The sequence below is a fragment of the Ambystoma mexicanum genome, chromosome 9 (assembly GCF_040938575.1).
Source record: "Ambystoma mexicanum isolate Mex_15411 chromosome 9, UKY_AmexF1_1, whole genome shotgun sequence".
In the NCBI taxonomy this organism is placed as follows: Eukaryota; Metazoa; Chordata; class Amphibia; order Caudata; family Ambystomatidae; genus Ambystoma; species Ambystoma mexicanum.
In genome coordinates, this window is record NC_090931.1 from 709,425,349 (window position 1) to 709,449,835 (window position 24,487).

At 45.7% G+C, this 24,487-nt stretch overlaps 1 protein-coding gene across 1 annotated transcript; it reads right to left on the reverse strand.

Annotated features, from left to right (window-relative positions):
* Positions 1 to 13,938: 13,938 nt before the first annotated feature.
* On the reverse strand, positions 13,939 to 22,408 carry LOC138489733 (gamma-crystallin-3-like). Its single transcript, XM_069617376.1, has 3 exons — positions 22,400 to 22,408; positions 16,261 to 16,503; positions 13,939 to 14,229 (listed from the first exon to the last, which is right to left on the reverse strand). Exons 1-3 carry the CDS (start codon positions 22,406 to 22,408, stop codon positions 13,954 to 13,956), a joined length of 528 nt encoding a protein of 175 aa, XP_069473477.1. The 3' UTR covers positions 13,939 to 13,953.
* Between the last annotated feature and the right edge of the window lie 2,079 nt (positions 22,409 to 24,487).

The window sequence follows — 24,487 nt, forward strand, 5'->3', positions numbered from 1 at the left end:
GGTGGTAGGCCATGAAAACCCCCAAGTGCTACAGTCCATCTTGTCTCTGGCTGCCTATGAGTCCAGCCTTGATGACGACTCTGACGTCCATGTCGAGTTGGATGAGCATCAAGTCCATGTGTCAGGGGTGAGTGATTCTGATGTGGACACTCCTCTGTCCGCGACACCTGCACTGAGGGATCAGACAGTCTTGGTTCCTCCGCCCGTGCTGGATCGGGACGCAGGGTCACCCTCCACACCAGTCACTGATGTGCCTGGGACATCACGTCGACGGGGGCATGTAGTCGTGCAGCCGCGGGCAGTGCCAACACAGCGAGGACACCCGGTCCTTGGGTCCCGCAGGGGTCAAGCCCAGCAACGTGGTCGCCACGTGCAACCGCAGTATACTGAGTGGGAGCAAGACATGACTGCCAATTCAGAACGGCATGGGGCAGCAATGGAGAACATCGCTGAGAGCATGGAGCGTGTGGCCTGATCTGTGCTCCCCCCTGCTAGGCAGGTGCTTCTCCAGCAGCAGGTGGCACGGTCCACGGCCCGCTCGCTCAGGCTGGGCATGGAGGCCTCAGACAGGGCACGCCAGGCTGAAATGTCGTCTCTCGTAAAGCAATTGCTGCTCACGCAGAGGCGCACATGGATGCCCTGAGGGAGGAGTATGCTTCCCTCAAATCCACTCTGGGTGTCCTTATGATGTCCCAGAGGCAGCGGGCAGAAGAGAGGTTTGCACAGCTTGAGCGTACCATCTCGGCTGAGCTACAGGCTTGCCGAGAGGTGCAGCGGTTGTCCAGCCAGGCCTTGCAGGAGGAACTCTGTGTTACACGTGCTACCTTGCAAGAGGAAGCACGTGTATCACGTGAGGTTCTGCATGCAGACCTACGTCACATCGCCACACAGAACCAGGCTTACCCGTCCGGCAGACTTGCTGCCGACGAGGGGCAAGCTGCAGCTAGGCGTGGCCAGGCTACTGTGCCACGTCCTCCTTTCCAGGATGAGCCAGACTCGGACGACCATCTATCTCCCACATAGGTCAGGCTGTGCAGGCGTTGAGCCCATGGAGGTTTTTTTTTTGGCTCAGCATCATCGCATGTGGGTGTTGAGCAGCACCCTGTGCCTCCCCCTCCTGGGTGCCTCCCCTCCCCCCGGGTCGTATGTGGCCATTTTTGATTTTTCTTTTAGTTTAGTTAGTTAAGTTTCTGTTTGATAGTTAGTTTAATTAGGTAATGTAGGTTTTTCATAGTTAGTGTAATTAGTTAATATAGTTTAAAATTGCTTGTCTATTGTGCTTTCATGTGACGGTGCGGTGCTTTGTGGCTTTTGAAAGCATCCACTGTCTGTTCCAGCTGGGCCCTTCAGTGCAGGCTTGTCTTGTGTATGTGTTTGCTGCTTGGGGTCCTTGACTCACATATGCCACTCCTGCCTTCCTTATCCATGGGCTCGCAAGGATGGTTCGGTGTGACAGCCTATTTCACAAGGACTTTGGACTGTCATATCTGTGGCATGTCTGGTGCTGTGTAACTTGTGTTAACACCCCTAGTGGGGATGATTGCGGTGTTATTGACCACTGTTCGGCTTTTGCTAGATGGGGTATTTCATGATTAATGTGTACATTCATTGCTATGCATTGTTTAGTATGTTTCTTATCTTTACTGTACACGTGCTTGTTGCAATTCATGCCGTAGATAGTGTGTTCCACACTTTCGATGTGAAAGGCGGACTGATGGTGTGATTTCTGATATATGTCTCTGACATGGTCCAGTAATGAGATGCCTGAAGAGACACACACAGATGACTTTAAAGCAATAATCATGTGTTTCATGCCCTTTCTGCAGGGGGATGGGCCTCCAGACCACCTTTGCCAGCAGACATGGCCCATTGGACGTCTGGATTCTGGACACGTTTGTTGGTGCCCACATGCACATGTGTGAGCAAGCAGAGGCACAGGGATTGCAGACCTACATCCTAGAACTGCTGACGTGTTCCAAGGAACTCCAGGCAAGGTGAGCAGCACAGGGGGGGCCACAACACAGCAAAGCTTCCACCAGGCCAGTTGCACATGCACGCTTAGTAGCAGCACTGAGGGTGAGCTTGGACGAATATTGGTGTTGAAGCACACAATACAGCTCAGATGTGTTGGTGGACTAATGGCTGTTGATTGTAAGGTTGTCTGGGGCACCTGCAGGGGCAGTGGCACATACCCTCCAGTACACCAAGGTCCATTGAGGCACTTGTATCACCCATGTAGCCTTCCGAGACATGGAAAGGGGCAGCTCACAGGGACATACAGCAAGGGACATACTCGGGTGCAGTGTATTTCATTTCCATGTACATTTTGAAACATGCACTGCCTACTTTGTTTCGGTCATGGTGGAACACGACTTGTTCTGAAGTCATGCCTTGCTATATGGGTCTGTCTGCTTACCCAGGGAACATTGCATGTTGTGTGAATTGTGACACATTGGTGTTCTATTTGCCACGCACCCACCGGCGGCTGACTTACTGCATTGACTGTGTATGACCCATCACAGGGGTAATGTTACATATGGGTACGAAGCATCCACACCAGATTGTCTGTTTGTAGAGTAGTTTGTTGCTACGGGGAATATTTGGTGGTGTGTTTTTGTGTTATGGGCACGCACAGATTATTAACTGTGGCTCTCTTTGCAGCATTGAAGTGCTCCTGTAACCGGACCTGAGCTAAGTGACTTATTGTTTTTCTTTCAAACTGCTCTGCATAGGCTTGCTGGGGGGTGCACTAATGCATGGATGAATGTGTAATTCAATTTGGTATGTTTTTTTTTCCCTTAATCACCCAGAGTCCTATCCAATTTTAAACCCTGTACCCTCTACCCGGTGTTCCTGCTTCCCGTACCTATCCAACCAACGTTCCCTAACCCTCTTTCCCCGCTGGGGTTGCGGATGCCTGTGTAAGCCCCAAGCTTGCAGGCGCCGAAACCCTAGAGGGGGTGGTTGGTTCCTGCCACTCCTAAGCCTGGACTCCAGAAGGCCCTGACAATGATGTACAAGTTTGTTCGGATTGTGTATGTGTTCATGCAGGTAGTACATTTTCATGCATTCCCTACTTTCATGTGTCATTCCTCCTCCCCTCTCCTGCCACTCATTCTAGTTATCCAGTGTGCCAACGCCTGTCCCGACTGCATATCCCTGACCCTCCTTCCCCACCAGGGTCTCAGAGGCCTGTGTGAGTTTGACCTTGCAGGCACCCGGGCCACGGTGGGGGTGGTTGGTTCGTGCCACTCCTGCGCCTGTACACGGGACCTGTGACAGTACACATCCGTTCGTGGTGAATCATTCTATGTTATGTACCACACATGGTTCACATCCTGTTGTGACATTGTTTTACTGTGGTTGTTACATCATTGTGGTAGTACTTGGCCTTTGTGAGGTACTGCTACTTCAAGTCATCTACTGGAGGCTGGTTTGTTTTTCTGCCTTGGATTTTGCGATTTTGCAAATGAAGGTGGACTCTGAGGGTGCAGGCACCTTTTTACACACAAGGTGGGAGATAGTGACGAAGGGGAAGGGTGATCCTGTGGCCAGGTGAAATTGAGGGTTGAAGGCTCCATGACCCAGGTGCAGTTGTTCAGTGGGTCATGGTCATTTGTGAGGGAGGGGGGGTGTTTTGTTGTTGATAGTTGCCTTGCCCTGCAGTGTGATGGGAACCCTGACATTGTAATTGTGGTATCCTATGTACATGTTATGTTCTGCTGTTCAATGCCTGTTCATGTGTTGTGTTTACCTTTCAGGTGTGAGGGGATAGTTGTGGTTTGACATGCTGGGGTGTACACATGGTGAATGTTCACATGTGATGTGTAGAGGACACTGATGGTCACTTGATTGCACATGCATATGTTGAGAGCATGTCCTTACTGACCCACACACTCACACTATGATGCACTACATGTACAACCACCCTTGGATATCCACGTGTACACTCTGTTTGCCTTCTGGTGCCCACTGTGTCCCTGCAGCACATGTTCTGTGACCAATTATGGATCCTGTACATGCCTAATTTGCTTTTTGATGTGGTTTGTCGCTTAGATGTGATGCTCAGGGTGTGCATCACACACAATAGCTGTTCACTGTGCTGTGCGCTGAACAGTGTGTTGCAGGAGTTGGACACAGCACACACACAGAAGCTGCAGTGTTGATTTTGCAATGCACAATGTGCATGTAGATAGGCATTCATTGTTATGTTACGTCTACAACTTTTGTAATGCATTTGGGAATGACTTATTTTGGGTGGGAGGTTGTTGGTCAGTCATTTCATCTGATTCCATGTCAGGCATCATTGTCTGATGCCAATGTACATTTTTAAAATGGCAATGTGTACCTTATTGGTACTGTGTTGGTGTATGGCTATTGCTTGCCATGTCATGTTGTGGTTTGGGAGGGTTTGAGTGACATAACAGTGATGGTCATGGCCTGTTTTGCAGGTGTGTGTGATTCACACCTTGCATGTCAGGGTCAGCCGCTTCTCGAAGCAACGAGCTGGGGGTAGATCTCTCTCCACGGCAGGGGCCTCCCTCTAGAACAGCCTTCCTGCCTTCCTGGAACTTGAGGAGAAACATCTCCGGTTCCGGAAGCACCTCAAAACCTTCCTCTTTGCTTCTGCTTTCTCTCTCCCTCTCCCTTGCTAAATTCTTCACTGAAACTGCACTGGATCTACAACTGGGCCACTCTCACCGACCTCGGTCCCTGGCCCAGCCACTCTCCAATTGCACACCCTCCCTGGCAACCCCTGCACTGCGGGACTGTCTCCCTATCCCTACAGCCCCCCCCCCTTCCCGGCACTTGTCTGCACTTACCTTTGCAGTTGCCACCAGCTGGCCTATTTATTTGTTTTTTATTCTACTTACCCTGTACTGCACTCCCCTCCCTCCCCTTCCCCTTGCACTTTTCCCTTCCCCCTACCCCTGCACTTGCGCAATCTAAATGACACCTGGCCTAGTAGTATTGTTGTTTGTCTTCCCTTGTTCCCCCCTCCCTGCCTCGTTGCACCTTGAAAAACTTGTGTATAGGCACGTTACAAATGCCATATCATGTCATGTCATATGTCATATGTGTGCCTTTTGGTCACACAGGATAGCTTGTGTTTAAGTAGCTAGGGATTCAGACAATGTGGCACTTCCATGGCAACAATCTCAGGGTGGTAAGGTTGTGACAGTTAACTGTCTCTTTGTCATCATCGATTGTCACCTGGTATGTGCCAGGCCTGTGTGCACTCCGCAGGCGTGTGAGTTTAGGTGAAAAATGTGGCCACAAGCTGGGTCCGGGCTTCCTTGCCACGTGCCCTGTCCCCTCCCATGGGCAGCGCCTGTGCCTGTGGTTGGGGATGTGGGGGCACCACCATGTCCACCGGTACGCCCTGCCGTGTTGCAACATTGTGCAGGACACATGCTGCCACAATGATCCTGCACACTACTGGGGGTGCATAGAGTAGCTGCCTGCTAGAGCGGTCAAGGGAGCCTAAACGTGACTTGAGCACTCCGAATGTGCGCTCCACTATGGCCCTGGTTGCAATATGGGCGGCGTTGTATCTTACCTGGGGTGGTGTGGTGGGGTTCCGGATTGGCGTCATCATGTGGTTGCTCAGAGGGTAGGCACTGTCCCCTGGGTAGGTGTAAATGGTTGTGATTATTGGGGTTTGTGTATTTGTGTGTGTGTGTGTGACATGCATGCATGTGCAAGGGCATTTGCACTCACCTAGGAGCCATGTGCCGCCATGCTGTCCAGCTTCCAGGGCCCGGCTCAGGGCGGACATTCTGTATATGAAACTGTCATGGGTGGAGCCAGGGTAGTTTGCATAGACAGAGGTGATGATTCCCTTTGCATCGCATACCACCTGTACATTGATGGAATGCCAGTGCTTTCGGTTTCGGTAGATGTGCTCAGTGGCCCTAGGTGGACGTAGGGCCACATGGGTGCAATCTATGGCACCAAGCACTTTGGGGAAGTGTGCCACCCTGTAAAAATTCAGGACAACGGCATGCCTTTCTGCGGGTGTTCTGGGCATGTATATGTGCCTGCGGACTGAGGGGCGTGCTGTCATGATTGCCAGTACCTGGTGTAGGCAGCGTGACTGCGTGGCCTGTGAGACCCCCCCACTATGACAGTAGTCCACTGAAATGACCCAGTGGCCAAGAAATGCAGGACATTGAGCACCTTCTCCAAGGGGCTCAATGCTTGAGAGCAAAGGGTGGGGGATGTAAGGTCATCTTCCCACTCCCTGACCAGGTCTAAGATGATATGGGGTGGAAACCTATACCTGCCGTAGACCTGGTCGTCAGGCATCCCAAAAAGGCTTGTCCGTGGTGCGAAAATGCATGCCCTGGCTATTCTCCTCCTCCTGCGGTGTCCCACGATCAGTGCTGCGACAAATGGGGCATTCATCGTAGCTGTATATACGTGTTTGTTGTTTGCGCGCACTTTTATACTGTGCGCAGGGACGTTCCGCCTGCCTTCCTGTGGCGGACGCGTTGACGCCTGTGTGCGTCTTTTGCCGTGCGCGGGTTTCCCGTATTCGAATCCATGAATACGGGTTGTTCGCGTGCGTGTGGGCGTTCCGTGTAGTTCCCTGCAGTACTTCCCCAGTTACACCTTCTTTTTCACGCGTTATTCCCCATTCCTCGTGTTACGCCCACTGTTCCGCCCACTTTGGTTGTGTGCGCCGCGCTATGTGTGATTTTGCTGTGTGCGTAGTGCAAGCCATGTGTGCCCGCGTGCGCCATGGCAGGATTTGGCGCACGGACAGCGGGAAACGCGCACAGCGTCTTCCTTGGATCGCACGTGTGCGCGTGCGCTGGGTTTCTCACGCTTGCGCCACATTGCGCCTGCTTGCGCTGGGATTTTCGGTGCACATTTGCTCCATGAATCGACCCCTTAGTGTCTCCGTAGTGACCTACACTCATGTGACAAAGAACCAACCACAAAAGACAAAAACCCTAAAAAAGCTAATCATCACCAAGTAACCCCGATTTGGTCGCGAAGGTACAGGCCTATGATATCTCAAAAAAGTTCCTCAATGTTAGAAAACGAATTAATTTAATATGTGATGTCAGCAGTGATGTGATCAATGGCATTTGCAATGTCTTCCTTGATGTTCTGGGTGCTAGTGTTAGCCGTGTATGCTGGTGGCGAGATTTATGGTTGCTTAGCTTACCATAACTGGTGAATTTCTTGGATTTTTCCCTTTACTTGTAACCATAATGTCCCTTTAACAAAGTTTTATCACTGAATTTCATAGGTTTTCATTGCTGCAACTTAATAATAAATAATAATAATAATTTGGCATTTATATAGCGCTACGAACACTCAGGTATCTGAGCACTGCTTATTATTACCCACAGTGTGTGGTGCTCATTTATCGACCTCGGAAGGATGAAAGGCTGAGTTTGGCCCCGCCGGGATTCGAACCTGCGTTAGCAGGCTCTGGATGGATGTCAAAGCGAGCACTCGCTGTGCCACTTGACCGGCTAACTTAACCATAACATCCATTTAACAAGGTTTTTTCACTGAATTTCATGGGTTTTTACCAATGCACCCCAAATTGCTACAACTTCCGAATATTATACTTACCCCCAATACAGCAGCATTTTTGGCATATGTAGAAAGTTAAAACTCTGCCATTCCCCACCTCCTAGCAACATTTTAACACTACCATAAACTTTTTTCAACATTTTCCACTGTTTTTGTCTTCGCAGACTTTCTGGACAGTTTCACATGACTATGCACGGATGTACGGGATAATGACGTGTTCGTGAACGGGTCAGCGCTTCGCGGATGGGTCTGTGCTTTGCGAACAATTCGAAACTGCATTATTTGCTGGTCTAGGGAGTTTCAAGCTAAAAATGCACCTTTGCACAGCTCCTACAACTGTTCTTACTTACTATCTATTTTTATCTAGAACAGAGCACATACGTGCATGAATATTAGCACACCTGCTATTTATCTTCACAAATGGCATCAGCTATACCATCTGCCCTCCTCAGGAGCCACCACCAGCTGGAGGGCCTAGACAATGGAAAAAGCGCAATAATGCAGAAAACAATCAAAAGGACCGGGAAGATGAGGTAGAGGAAATGCCTACCTCCAGCACCCAGAGAGATTCATGGATGTGGCAGTACTTAACCACCATTGAGGGTGTACCAAAGGCTAAGCCTGCCAAGGTGAAATGCACTGAGTGCAAGATTGTACTCAGTCACGGACTTCCTGGGCAATACTCCTACAGGACCACCTCTATGCACCCCCACACCAAATCCACCCACCACTGGAATGCTCTCAGAAAGGCTGTTCCTTTTTCAGGAAGGAGTACACTGTATTCCTCTACCTCATCTTCCTCAACCAATACTGACACCACACAGGCTACTTCTGTGGGGCACAAAATCCCACCAGCTAACTTGCAAACCATAAAAGAGGCTGTTGATCCATATCTTTCCAAGACAACAGTACTCTCTATATAATGCAACACACCACTCTGCAGAGTGGAGCAGTTTCAAAGTGCTTTCGGGTCTGTAATCAAGGGGCATGAGAAACACTGCCCCCTACCTTAGATTTAACGCACGTCCAACATCTTCGCCTGTCCACCTTCCTCTCCATATCTGTGATTGGTGTCCCTTCGCTAATTTCCCTCCCCTACCTTAATTCTTAACTTCTCCCGCAAAAAAAGAACCAAAAAATATAAAATAAAAAAACGCAAGAAAAAAGGTTCCTTTAGGATCCACCTTTGACAGTTGAAAAATAGAAGTAAATAAAATAAGCTTATAGACTCCAGCTACTTTACATTTTTCATTTAAGTAGTTAAACTCAATAACATTCTCTAACGTTCCCATTATCATTTTATACTATGCCAATGGAAAGCATGGACAATTATATACTAGAGAAAAAGAAAAAAGCGCAGAAGCTATTTTCTGACCCAAACACTTTTCCCTAGCATAATCCATGGAACTTTATGACTATGCACGGTCTCCACACTCCCCTCTCCACGTCATGCATTATCAAAAAAACACAGATTGCACAGGCACACCATCGCAGAAGACAGCCCTTCTACCCTTTTTACTGTCATGTCTGTAACACTCCCTCATTGCCTGCTTACAATTACACATAAATCCACCAATCAGTTAAAAAAACTCTTTACATAACCCTATCAACATATGCAACATCCACACACCAACTGCCACTTAAAATTGTTCTACAAATCTTTTGCATATGCATGTCCCCTGCTTATTCCCAAAAATTGTACACATTGCTGCTATAAATAACCATATGTGTTGTGCAGTAAAACAAGTGCATGAATGGAAAAAGGAGTACGGATTACCAAGTGCTGATAGGAGCCCACAAGGAAAGTGCCAACACATGCCAAAGTGGGATACCACCACGCTACCTGCTGTGGCAGAGGAGTCCCAAATGTGTGGTACACAGCCGCCAGGAGGTCGACCCACAAGGGCAGTGCTGAAGAGGTGTGGGGGGTGTACTGGTGTCAACTAGATATAGCCCATAGAACCTGTAAGATTCATGAGGGTCCAGGACACCAGTATTAGTGGCAGTGGTATAAGTTAGCAGGGAAGGGATTAAGTAAAACAGAAACACAAAAGCAGAGTTTTCAGAAGTTTCCGGAATTTATGGAAGACCAGCTCAAGTATAAGAGGAGCAAGAAGGTTGTTTCAAACAGAGGCAACAGCGGAAGAGAGAGACATGCCTCCCGCTCTCTCTTTCAAAAAGCATTTGACAAGCAGAGTATAGGAGTTACAGCAGTCGAGGGCTCTAGCAGGGCAGTATTTAGGTAAATAAAGTTCAAAATATTGTAGTCCTAAGCCCCAGAAAACTTTGTCAGTTATACAAAGGATCTCGAATTTCATCCTTACAATTAGCAGAAGCCAATGTACACATTTGAGTGCTGCAGTGACACTATCCCTGGGCTTGACGCCAAGGATAAGTCTTGCAGCCCTATTTTAAATTAGCGGAAAGGAGCATAAAAACAAAGGGGAAGGTTAAGGAAGAGACTTGTGCAGTAGTCCAGCCTACAATGGACCAGAGCTCTACAGACCTTTAGCTTCAGGGGAAAAGTGAGAAATCGTACAATGGCTGTGAGGAGGTCAAGCTAAAAGCATGGACTTTATTTATAAACTTGAAAATGTAAGGAGTAAAACAGAGAGAGGACTTAAAAATTATACTACGGTTTTTGGCCTCATAGGATGGTGAGCGTAGAGGGCCCAAATATAGCAGCCAGAGGGTAGGAGAAAAACAAGGCACAGATGTTACAAAAAGAAAGATCTCTGTTTTAATGGCATTGAGACAGAGATTGTTAGCGGCACTCAATGCCTTGATGGCAGTCAGACAATCAGGGATCAAAAACGAGGAAATAAATAAATTCAGGGAAGTTTAAGGAAAGCTGTGTATCATTATCATAACACTAGAAATGAGAAAAGAAAAAGAACATCAAGTCGACCAGAGGACCGAAATAGATATGGAAGAGCCACAATCATACAATAAAGCCATGTGGTGCTTTGCAGATACACAGTGAAGTGTAGAGTGCAAGCAGCCCAGTTGCAGCTGGTAAGGCTGTTAGTGAGGAAAACAGATCAGCCAGTCCAGTGCCCAGTCCATAATGCTAAAGGTATCATGTAACTGTTTAATGAGGATACAATGGTTGACTGTGTGAAAGGTGCAGGACACATCAAGGAGCACTATCCTCAATGGTACTACAATCATAAATACCATATACACTTTAATTGTAACATTCAAACATATTCCAAATACTGTGTACTCCCCCTACAGTACCAATAATTACTATACACTTATTACTATACCATGTGTTGCCAGTGGCCAGATGTTTGGGGGTATTTTCTACGGCCATTCCTCCAAGAACCTGGCCACTGGCCGCAACCACCACAATTGAATTAAACCATATAACAAGTACGTACGATACACCATCAAATAACAAAACTCACTCAGAACGCCTGCCATCCATATAATGTCCATGGACAGTAAGAACTGACTCCAGACTCTGTGACACCTGCAAACCCCTTTTTCACCCATAAAAACAGCTCCATATTCTCTTTATTCCACTCTATTACCCTTGCCAGGCCCTCTTTCGGCCATCAAACTGTTGTTCACATGTTCTTTTGCAGCGCTGTCTGAGGACTACATCGGTTTCCGCATACTGGGTGGCACCTGCACCCACTTTTTTCACCTACAAAAACAGCTCCATATAAATTATATGATTTGATTTTGATTTGATTTTAAAATTTCACAGGGTCCGAGCAGAAACTGCATATAGGTGCAGATGTTACTTTAGTGGTCAATCATAGACTTTGCTAGGCTATAGCTCAGTATCTGCAAACGTGATAGAATGATTATAAAAAAGGGTGAGCTTTTAATTGCTTTCTGATCATGGGGAGAGACTCAATCCATCGAATGTCCATTCGCAACATTTCCAACAGCAAGGACCGAAAGCGGAAAAACGTCTATCACCCCATGTCGATGTCTTCACAAAATGGACCGCCAAAAAGCTCTGTCCCGTACAGCGAAGCGATCGAGTGGGGTAATGAATTAACATTTTTTGAGGTCATGTAAGCTGGTGCCAATTTGAAATGTTTTGACCCCCATAAGGAGGGCATTACAGTAGTATAATCTTGAATTTGTGAGCACACCAACCACCATTGAGCGATCCTTTCTGCAATGAGCGTCAGCAGGGGCTTAATGAGTTTAAGTTGATAATAAGCAGCCTTGACCGTCTGGTTAATCTGTAAATTGCAGTCTATACTGGACAGCCAGATACAGCCAAGGTTCTTTACTTTATCTGAGAATTGTGTCGGTGCCCCAAACAGGGATGGACATGAGGTAGATTGTAGAACATCACCGGCCTTTCTTTTTGGCCCGAGTACAATAAACTGTGTTTTTGATGGATTTAATTGGAGTTTATTTTTCAGCATCCTGGCTTTTATCCTGTCTGCACATGACAGAACGTGTTGCATTGCCTCCTGAGGTTGCTCCAATCGTATATATATGTGGGTGTTGTCAGCGTATGAATGATAACACAAACCAAAATCAGTCAACATTCTCAGCAGTGGACGAATGTAAATATTAAACAGCACCGGGGACATGGAAGATCCCTGAGAGACCCCAATGTCCACGGACAGAGAATTAGAAAGAACAGAACCAGCTTTGACCTGCTTGGTCCGATCGTTCAAAAAGGAAACAAACCAATCCAAGGCCTCTTCAGATAAATTCCACCCCCCACTCTTTCCAGCTCCTCTTTCGACAACCAAATAACCCCAAATGTGTATCCAGACGTTTATCCCACTGATCTATCCGGGGACTACGATGGCTGACCACGGATCCAATATGGCGACCGGTTAAACAAAGATGACGCATCTCACGCTTTTGAGCATCCAATCAGTGGGCATGTCGGTAAGTTATCACAAATTTGTTTACCTACTTTTTGGCCGTTATTAAAAAAACTACTGGATGGATTTACACCAAATATACAAAAGCACGTTTTCGGGACCAAGCTGCCACTCCTGGCGCAAATTTGGTTAAAAATCTGTTCAGCGGTTTGGGCTGTAGGTATGAGAAGCATTCTTTTTCTGTTGCATCTATGGAGATTTCCACACATTTTGGGACCCCCTATAACTTTGTCCCCCATCGATGAAACTACATCAAACTATGCATATTCATTCCGAGGGGGCCATATACTTCTTTTGTTAGTTTTGTGAGGGTTCGTCTAGGGGGGGGAGTGCTCTTTCTCTGAGTTGAGCAACTTAACCATAACTACAGGGCCGCTACCCAAGGCCCTGTAATATATATATATAGTTACGGTGAGTGAATGAAGGTAGAGGTAGTAGAAGTAGCAGAGGTCATGGATGAGGAAGAAGAGATGGCAGTAGAATGTGCTTCATAGAGGAGGTAGACATGGTGGTGTCTGAGAGTTTGGAATGTGGTAGAGGTTTGAGGGGTGGCAGAGAATGTAAATGGGTTTGGAAATTGAGGTAAAGGTGGATTGAAGTGCTGGAGGAGGTAAGAGTGTATGGTAGTTAGAGGTGCCAGAGGTGTGCGCGCATGGGAGCTATCCATCATGGAAGTGTGTAGGGGAATGGTGAGGATGTAGCAGTGGTAGAGGCACGAGGGTGAGGGAAATTCAGAAGAGTTGTTGAAGATGCATATGGTGGGCGAAGTAGAGGTAGATGAGTTGGAGGTGGTGCATGTGGGCATAACTGGGAGAGAGGATAAGAGGTGTTTGAGGAAGAGAAAGATACAGATGTCAAATCTGTACTGGGTCTTTGATTATGATGTCTGTACCTCTGGCCTCTGATGACTGTGCCACGTGCCTAACTGGAATATCATGACAGCACCCTAGATAATGTATGATTTGTACTAAAATAGCTTTGATTTAGTGTGTTTTGTTATCTTAGTAAAATGTAATGTGTTGCATTTGTTCACTTAAGTAATGTCACTTCATGTGACATCATAGTAAGCAAAGGCCCTGTAATGTCAATTGTTGCTGTAGCATCAGATCATCATCTTTGTGATGCCAGTTAACTTGATGTCACTGGCTGGCATAGTCATGTGGCCAGTGGAGTCAGTTCTGCTACTTCAGGCATTTTGGTGAATTGACATCACCGAATAAAATGGAACAATATGAGGACAATGCAACAAGAGTGCTAAATTAATCCATTTGTGTGACATAAACAACCCATTCATTGACTAATGATGGACTTTCTGATAGGGACAATGTCAGTGAAATATACAGGCTAGAATATTAACATGTACATGTGTTTTGTGAATTGCACGTGCTCTGTATGTGCAGTATCTGCTTTAATGCAACTAACACCTTTCAAAAATACAAAAATGGAAACGCAAATACTAGAATGTTCCAAATGCATTGATTCAAGAATAGTTTATTGTGATCATCTGACATTGTATATCTATGTCAGTAACTTAGTAAGTGTCTCTGACTCTTCTGAAAGATCCAACCCTGGGGCTCACGGCTCCCCAGTCGCTGTATCTCCTGTACTCGCCGGGTCTCAGGTAGTATTGGCGTCCTCTGTAGTTGGGCTCCTCATAGAAGATCCAGTGGCCGTCCTGAACATTGCAGGAGTGGATGTCATTGTAGCGGAACTGCTCGTACACGTGGGGGCAATCTTCTGAGAATTCCATCATCTGGCCTCCAAAGTTCTCCCGCTCATAAAGTCTTATTCTGTAGGAACCATGGTGCTACGAAAGAATGTAAGACAATGTATTAAATTGAGAAGCGCATCCATAGTCATTACCATGGTTACAGTGGCCCTTCCTGGTCAACTACATTAGCCATGATTTTACATGTGCATAATGAGCAAACCAATTCATTTTCTGAGTTTAAAGAGGATTTTTAGCCCATAACTATTTCAATATAAACAATGGGCTGGCATGTATTTCACTATTGCCTAAACACACCAGCCAAAGGAAATTTCAGACCTGGTTATAGTGGTACACGTGATCAGAGTTTCCTGCTTCCTTAAAGTGCTTTACCACAATAATCGTCAAATGAACCCTGGTAAGTCAGCTAGACTTGATATGTTCCAACTTATTTGTTTCCAGCTGCTGTAGACCCACCATTAGGTGTGAAGTCAGATGTGACATCACAAACATCTGTTATGCTCTAGCTTCCAATTGAAGTTCCAAATCAAAATACAGAGGGACGTGCATTCGTGCTAAAGTACCATGTGAAGTTTGGCGTGTGTATGATCGTCTTGTACAGAATACAGACAAACCCCCTTCGGTGTCCTGTTCGGTACACGTGCACATAAATGGGGGTGATTTTTCAAAAATGGGTTAATTCATTTATCTCATTTGGAAAAAAGTGTAACAGACTGTAAAATGTGCTCTTTGCTATCTGGAGTAGATATTTTTGAAATTATTCAGCGGCACCTGCTGTGCAACCTAACATTACAAAATGGATGCCTTGCCCCTCTCCCCTATTAACCTTTGAACTCCATCAACAAACTTGACCAAGTATTGCACTTATTCTTCGCTTTTTTTTTTTAGCTAAGATTCTGGGGTTTCATGATAGTGTTTAGAATGTAAGAGAGATAAAAAAAAGGGAATTTAACATTTCAAATAAAATCTAACCATATTTATTTAACTATTTACAGTGACATGCCTTTTCATGTGTGCAGGACAAACGGTGGTCGTTGCATCAATATAATAGTATTTAACCAACCATCGTTTTTAACAAAAGCAAGGGAAAACAGATGGGAAGCAGGGGCAGAGGGGTTGAAAAAAGCCTTGGCAATGCCAACAGCTTTGGCTTTTGTGTAGGCATAACAAATGTAGTTGTTTTATCTCCCCATCAATGGTAGCAGCTGCAAAATGGTGCGAGTACCTGTGCATAGGATAGCAGTGACTGGCAAATGCCTTATACTTATGCACAAGCCAAAACTTTTGGCTTTGTCAATGCTTTTTCAGAACAGGACTTCATTGAGGGACAAGCATAGTGCTTGTCAATCAGTGGCTGAGGGCAGACCTGGTTAGGGTGGTTCTGTTGCACCAGTAGCAGATTTACAGTTCAAATTAAGTCATTAACTCTCAGAAGACTGCTTTGAAAAAACACTGGCAGGCATTTTGAGCTCACATTTGACAGTAAGGCTTGGTAAAGCTAACTCAAGGAAATCCCAGGAGGATGTGTTTGGAAGGGGGCAGGAAGTGGGTGGGAATGGCAATAGGGATTAGCGTGGCCATCGGAAATCAATGAGTGGGTAAATAACCAAACAACACCTACAAGATTTGTGTCCCTCCTCATTTGCCATATATCCCTAGGTGTACTCTAATGCAATAGTTTCAGCTTATAGGTGGTGCTTTACCAACCAATGGCCAAAAGTAAAAAGAAGAGGCGTTTTTGCAGCTCCTCCCTATTAAGGACAAGAAAACTATAAATGTGCTGATGTAAAGACCACCATTAATGTTTGCACGGATCATTTACTCTTTCTTTGTCTACATTCCCTTTGTTAGAAAAGAAAGTATTGATTTGCCCCAGAAGATTCCTACTTTCCAATACCTCCAGAAAATCTAAAATTCCCTTCCCTCTAATATATGATTCATTATTTCAGGAGGAAATTATCTTGAGTGAACATCAAACACAACAGAAAGTTGTACACCAGGTCCACCTCTGCAGAATCTGACCACACTCACTGGTAGAGGATAAGCACCCATGTAGATATAAATTCTACTAGTTGGCAAAATAGATGAGTTGCTTTCATTGAAGCTTACCTGTGGGGTCAGGCGGCATGACTTGATAGAGTCATTGTAACCCATCCACTGCTGGAAGTCTGGGTACTCCCCCCTCCTCAGGTAGTACTGGTGTCCCTTGAAATTGGGGTGCTCATAGAGAATCCAGTTGCCGCTTTCCACCCGGATGGAGTTGCAGCGGCGGAAGTAAGAGCTCAGATCAGGGCACTCAGAGCGGCACTCGTAGGAGCGCCCCTGGAAGTTCCTGTCCTCATAGAAGATGATCTGTCGCGGACAAGAAGGTGAAATGTTAGCCTGGTCATCAACTGCTGACACGAACAAGCGTGATATTGAATTTAGGCACTGCATTTCAAGCAATTGAAAGAAATATTGCATGTTTTGTTTCTTTGAATAGTCTTTATTTATGCTGTAGATTTTCACGGCAACAGCCTTCAGCCAACCATGATAAGTCACACAAACAATCCTATCGGTCGTCTACTTCCTATCTAGAACTCAACCTTCTTCAACTGGGCCAACATGGTGAGATATTGTTAATAAAGGGACATGTTCTACACATTGCCCAGACAAATATACATCCTCTGTGGGAGCCGGCGTATCCGCCCTATTATAATTGTGCAAGGGTACTGGGATAGTACTGAACTTGTTTTGAAGGAGTCTATGTCATTCCGTCACCAGGGTTTATTTCGCTGAGCTTTTTGCAGCAGATTTTTGGCTGAAAAAACGAATCTAAATTGTTTTGTTTATTTGGGGGAGTTCTCCCAAATCCCCCTTCCCAGTTGTGTATTACCTATTCACCTCCCCATACCCCGTATATCCCTTTTCTCACCCACCCATATTTTCAAATGCATTTTTTCGGCCAAAAATCGGTGCAAAAAACTCTGCGAAAAAAACCCTGGTGATGAATGAACGTTGTATCGTGTCAATTGTATCTTCCATCTATTCATAGTAGTGACATTCCTTATCCTCTAGTGGTGGACCGAGCATGTCATACAGGGTGGGCCAGTAGAGTATATATGTAAATCTAGGGCAGGTGTCCCCATGCACACGGACAACATTGGAGTGCTTTATTTTGTGCATTCCCATGACAAGGCCAAAGTCTGACTCTTTAAAGGCGACCTTCATTGCATTTTAAATATATATACATTACTATGAAATACCTAAATGGTACTCACTTTGACACTTATACATATCTGAGAACCTAGCCCCGGAGAATGAGCTCTCTTAATTGGCCTCGTACCTTAGCTCTAAACAGGTCTCTCTATCTGTATTCTCTCCTTTGTTGTACCCTGCTCCCTTGCTAAGTAGCTAAGGTTCAAAGAACTAACGAACTGGGAGAGGTGGGCATCACCAATCGTACAATCTCTCAAACGCTCTGTGATAAACCTCTGAGTGAATTATCAGGAGCCGCACCGCTGTAAACCCCTAAGCACTTAGATTCAAAGAAAGCAGAGTCACTGTCCTAGAAAACCAATGCCAGGAAACCACGTGCTCACACAGAAAGGCTCAATGCAGTTCAATTCAATTGTTTTTCAAACATAATTTGGTTTTGAAAATGTCTCTTAAACATAATTCTTGAAACATATTAGTGGTCAAGTTTGTAATGATCTCAATCAAGGAGGGCAGGAACAAAATATGTTTGCCAATGTGTTTCGGAGCGAGTCCCTCATCAGGGCAACCCTACCATGTTGCGAGCTTACTCATTTTTGCACCACTGTGAAACTCCTGTGTGTAAAAAAGAAGAAGAGGTCTCCGCATCCCACCGGGAGCCCGTACCCTCTTAGATCCTGTTATGGTGGCCAGTCGAACGGCTCAACCGGTCATCATTAAAAATCAGACCGCTAATATGTTTCAAGAATGTTGTTTAAGAGAATTTTTCAAAACAAACTGATGTTGTGCAAAAGATTTCATTGAACTACATTGGCGTCGCTCATCTAACACTTCTGTGGTTCCCTGGAATTGGTTTTCTAGCATATTGACTCTGCTTGGCAGCTAAGGTAGCTGCATGTGTAAATATTGCCTCTTCAGCAGCACAACAGTAATCTGCACTCAAAATAACACCCCAGTGTGCATTTATTTAAACTAGTAATGCAGACACGTAATGATATGGTTATTGGGTATGAGTTGAATGATGAATTGCTTTTTATATGTGATAGGCACAATTCATTGTATATGTGTAAAGTTCAATATGAAACAAATCACATAAATAAATAAATAAATAATGCGGACAAAGCAATGCCCACTTTTCACACCCACGGTTGCTTTGTAGAATATGCTGAAACTGCGCCCTCACATCATGTGCTGGAAAACGGAGCATTGTGATACATGTTATGTTGCATTCCTAGACAGTTTATATATGTAGGCCTACTCGTGCCTGAACATAATACTGTGTGAGCCTGAAACCTGTGGCTGGTTCATTATTTCACACCTGGGAAGGAACCACTTGAGATCATGTGCAATGAGTTGTACTATTTTCAAGAGAATATTGCGCATCCCAGACCCTGTGTGATAAAAGAACATGCTTGTAGTAATGTTTGCCACAGGCATGCAGCATAGTTTCATCCTTAAAGGGCATAACATTTGCAGATTTACTAAAAGTTTAGCCACTATTGGACTCACATCAGCTGCGAGTACTCACTCTGAATACAACTGAGCAGTGGTCTCAAGTGCAGGTTGTTCCCCAGGGCAGTGTGGGTGGGCTCTGCCCCTCATTCCGCAGCCTGTCTCCATCACTGCTTATCTGCAACTAGTGAGTGCAAGCTAGCCTGAGTGGGGGGGGGGGGGCAAGTGGAGATGGCACCCTTCCATCTAAGCCAAATGCAAACCCAACTGCGACAAGAACAGACAGGACCCGGCACCTTGATAGCTGGTGCGCCGTTTGTTAATCTATCTAGTCTACATTTGACTATGTCCACTATAACAAGACTCTCCTTTGTGACGTCCCGTTTGACTAATGTCTCCTTACGAAGGACCGAATTGAATAACTTTTTTGAGCTAGTTCTGTTCAGAATATGAGCTGTTCCAACAGGATCTGTGTGATCCACATATATATGTGGTGTAAGGGCAGTCTAAAAATAAAAGTCGGCATTTTCAGCCGTCGTAATTGTGAGGGCGACATTTTTGGCCATTACCGTTCCAACACACACATCACATACAAAAAGACACAGGGGTGCTGTGACTCCTGTCAGCCTCTACTTGCGGTAGGACCTGTTACCTCTCCTTGCCCCTTTCCCTCCATGTGTTCTGAAGTTGCTGCAACGTGGCACGCTGCTATGCGAAAACAACTCACCCATGCCTTCACTGTGTTGTTCGTTTTGCAGTGCTGTAGCAGAGAGTACTGCAGAACTGCCAATCCTTGCGACCAGTGTCTGCATCTATAAAAGGCCCATGATGGCGAAGATCTGTGAATGTGTCACGCGCACCTAGAATCTCCCCTGTATATATCTCAATAAATGCCAACTAAAATTCACCGATTCGTCACAGTAAGGCGTGCGTTCTTCCACGTGACCCCACGCCACATCTGACAAACTCAGCCAGTTCTGTCTGTCCAGCTGAAGTCACTGCCTTCTGAAACTTGAAATTTGGCGTTCCCCTTTCAAGTGCAGGCCTACAAATCCCAGTGCGCAATGTGCTCCTGGCGAAAAAGGCAGGACCAGCAGAAGCTGCCACACATGTGGTCATGCAACGTTCCACCTACGCTCGTTTAGTATGTTTATTTTTACACTGATGCATCACCAATGCAGTCATGGAGGGGACCTTAAATAAGTGCACTTGCATTCATCAAGTCCCTTCCATGCAATTTTGAGGTATAAACAATTCACAGGCATCTGGACGGTCCCCATTCCTGTGTGTGTATTTACCTCTTGGTCATGCAAACAGTCATAAATTCATCCCCCAGGGTGCCTACATGACAGGCGTCATTCACATAGATTCCTATGGACTCCGCCTGCTTTTTGCAGTTTCAAAAGCATGCAGATTCCCTCGGAATCCATAGGATGTCATCCAGCATCAAAACTGCCTGCCGGTCGAGATGCTCATGTATTTGTCCAGGGGAGTTAATGGAGGAGGCAGGATCATGCATCTCCTTCCATGCCCCTACCCCCCCTGAAAAATACATGAGCATCGCCTTGCCTGGAGCGGACAAAAGAGGTGTTAAACCATGAATACACATTTGATTCATCATTTTTTAGGACATAGAATATTAGTATGTCCACTCCTAGACAGAATTGTGAATATTAGCATGTCCACACCCAGACAGATTGTGAATACTAGCATGTCCCTCCTAGACAGAATTGTGAATATTAGCATGTCCACTCCAAGACAGAATTGTGAATATTAGCATGTCCACACCCAGACAGAATTGTGAATATTAGCATGTCCACACTTGCTAGTCCACACTCAGACAGAATTGTGAATACTAGCATGTCCACTCTTAGACAGAATTGTGAATATTGGCCTGCGTTGCATCTAGATAGGACCTTGAATGTTAGCATGTCCACACTTAGACAGAAAGGTGAATATTAGCATGTCCACACTTAGACAGAATTGTGAATGTTGGGTCAGACTAGAGTACGCAGGGCGGACCCGAGCGCGCAGGGTGGGCCGGAATGCATGAGTGCATGGAGCGGACCGGAATGTATAGAGCAAACTGGGGTGCATGGAGTAGATAGGAGTGCATGAAATGGACAGGAGCGCATAGAATTGCGTGACGTGTATACTATGGTCTGAAATGCAGATAACGTTTGAAAGAGCATATAACCCATCATATCACACCATCATGCTTACTCTCTCCTTTACATCACCACTCAACTAGAACACAGAGATACTATGACACCATTCGGTATAACTGTTCTCATATCAACATCCGCCGCTCACTCCACATCATTCTAAGTAAACACTGCTGGTTGCGCACCCCCCAGCCAGGCGTTCTCCTCAGGCCTAACGCAGCCACATCCGATCTGGATAAATCCTGCCAGAACGAACACATACTCCTGACCTCTCAACCATCACACCTACCGCTAGAAAGCAGCTATTACACCGATACCGCACGAGCTGTACACATACCCGGTGCTCACACGCACCTTTTGACTCTCTCTACTCTCTCTACTGATATGAACTTCGGTTCCCAAGGGCGTTCAACCTACCAGCGCCTTCAGAACATACCAATGGTATATAAGGCGCTATATAGATGCAAAATAACATAACATAACATTTTCATGCCTGCTTTAACAATCCGAGCACATCCCAAATGTGGCACACAGCGTGTGTGCCGTGCATGCTTCTTCCACTGCTAGGCCACGACCAGATCACACAGGGATTCATTCACAAAGATCCGCACTGCGGAGAATGAGGAGATCCCCGTGAGCATCTGTGGTCTGCACCTGCTGCCTTATCATAGATTCACAGGATCAGATCTGAAGATGCCCGGAACGTCTGAAACTTTCAGGTGCAAATGTGATCCACAAAGATCTGCTCAAGGACAGGGCATCTCAGGGATGCTTCAAGCATCTCCAGATTGGCTGCCGTGTTGGGCTTTGTGAATAAGGTGCAAGATAGCAGGTGCTCAATAATATCTCCCAATGTATTCCAGTGTAAATCTTTGTGATTCAGGCCAATGGTGTCTCCTTTATTTCAAATGCAATGTGAATGAGTCTGCACCATGGTGTGCACAGTGTAGTGCCTCGAAGGGCAGACCAAATGCAAGCCTGTCGTAGTATAACAGAAAACTCACCGGACCATAGGTTTTGCACAGCAGGCAGACCAAAGGAATTGATGAGCTAGACAGCGCTTGACATAGTTCAAATCTCAAATGGCAATGTCTTTCTTCATTATACCAAAACAGATCATTCATATTTTAAAAGACAGGTACACGAAAGGAAATCTGCTCTTATGCCCAACTTTAGATGTTTCATTTGCACACAAGTAAAATGCAACTGATTCACAACATAACTAGGATTACAGATGACTCGAACATCCCGGGCTTTTGTTATTGGTCCCGCTGGAGACACGATTGGACATCTACATGGCCATGTGCCATTTCATATCACACGTGTTGCCAAACTAAAAGCTTTCCTTGGGATTGCTTAACGCATATTGTGCGTGCTGGCAGCAGGTGTTAGTCATATGTTGTCTCTGCAAATGAACACGGAAACATTCCCCTTACCTTTCCCATGATTGCGCGGTGGAGGATGCGAGACCTTGGTGCTTCGGCCAATGGGCATGGCAGCCCTTATATACGCCCCGGCGCTGTATCTGCACTGTGCTGAATGGAGAGGTATTTCTGTCCAGTTAGGCCAATGCCTAGCTCTTTTCTTTTCACCAGCGCTATATTGTGTAGCAGACTCTTCTTCTTTGTGTCAGCTGCTATTGTTTAGTCTTGCTTAGCTGGTGCTCATGCGTACATTTGCATTGTGTCACTGTTTTATTGTTGCTCTGTCTATGGTCTGCGAAAAATATGGTGCTAATTAGAGAGGGGCGTGCTGCCCCTGATGCTCAGTAAACAGTATGTTCTGGCAACCCTTTCTGAGTCTATCAAGCATTTTACAGAATATAAACACAATAAATGGATGCCTAATAGTTTCTTTCCACTAGGGGACTATTAAAATGTAAATGTCAAAGAGAGATGCCAGGCCTAGCATAGTGTTGTTTGTGTTTCTTTTTTAATATGCATTTCGATGGGTTATGAGTTAGAGTCGAACACAGACCCATACTTTGATTGTTATAAACATTTATTCAAGAAAAAGGGGTTCGAGGAAAACATACCTTTGCCTGTAGCTATGAAGGGATTCCCTGCCTCAACCAAAATAACTTGTGTCCAAGTCAGGGGGTACAAAATTAAAAGTCCTCTGTTCTGTGTCCAAAACCTAAGCTGACCCGCTCATTCTAAACTAATCATAAAGTGAAGGGATATATGTTCTTTTGGCTGCGTCCTGCAGCTTTGCTTTGCAAGTTCAACTTAAAGTTCCAAAATGGTGCAAAAAGGAAACAAACAGCCAATGTTCCACAAGGATATGAAAGGGGTTCCCTTCCCCTAGAATTCAACAGTTCCTTTTTAACACACAGTCTCAAGATGTCTACAGATATTCACGTCCTTCTTCTGGTTTTCCAATTGTGGCCATAAAAAAAAGAAATATCTTGTTATCTTGTTTATGAGGCACGCAGTGTCAAGATATAGCTTCTCCTCTCTCGACAATCACAAGTTTCAATAAATCAGTTGATATAGCTCACAACACCAAGAGATTGTTCCTTCTCCCTCAAAGAACAGAACTTCCTGTCTCTTGTTTGTAGATTTCACAGGATCAAGAGATTGCTTCTCCTCTCTTGATGGAAAAACCCAAATATTTACAGTTTTAATGCCTTTCAAAACAATCTAACTGGTGTGATCTCCTACCAGGTTTTATTTAAGCAATCCAGTTCAAAATTCTCCAAGACAACACACCTGGTGTGGTCTCCTGTCAGGTGTATTCAAGCTTCTCAGTTCTTAGTTCTCCAAACAATGCACCTGGTATCCTCTCCTGGCATGTTATATTCAAATACCTCAGTTCATAATTCTTCCAAACAATTCACCTGATTTACTCTCCTGCCAGGTTATATTCACATTCACTTGGCTTATATCTCATAAATGTATATTCTTCAAGTGTCTTGTTTACTCTCCTGCCAGGACTTCTCACATTCATAGCTGTCTGCGTTAAGGTGTGAGTCCCTGACTCACCTTCACTGTGCCTGATAAACTCTCCTGCCAGGACTTTGCCAAACTTCATACAATTTTCCCTCCTGCCAAAATTGGGTACTTGCCCTCTCCCTGTTGGCTATGGCCAATGCGTGGTTGGGTTAACTGTTTTCCCTGTTAGGAGTTTCCTGCTTTCCCCAGTGTCTCACTTTCAATATTCTCAATGCTGTCCTAAACGCTCCAGCTCCTTTGCCCCTGTTCTCCACACAGAGTTCCCTTGCTTCATTCCCTCTCCAGTGCGCACAGCAAAGCCCCCTGGTGTCCCTTGTCGCTTGTTTGGACTCACTGGTAGTTTCTGGCTGATTAGGCGCCTTCCGTGGGTGGAGTCCAGTGCAGTGGTCTTCCTTCTCTTCGGCTCTATGTCTCCTGTGCTCTCTGCTTCTCTCACCGCTCTGTTCTTCACGGCGGAGCGTCTTCTGCTCCGTATATTGTGACCACCGCCCTCCCGGTCTCGATCGTCTCTTGCCAGCGTCATCTGATCTCCTCTCCTGCTCAGCTGCATGCCACGTCCCTTCTGTTCCC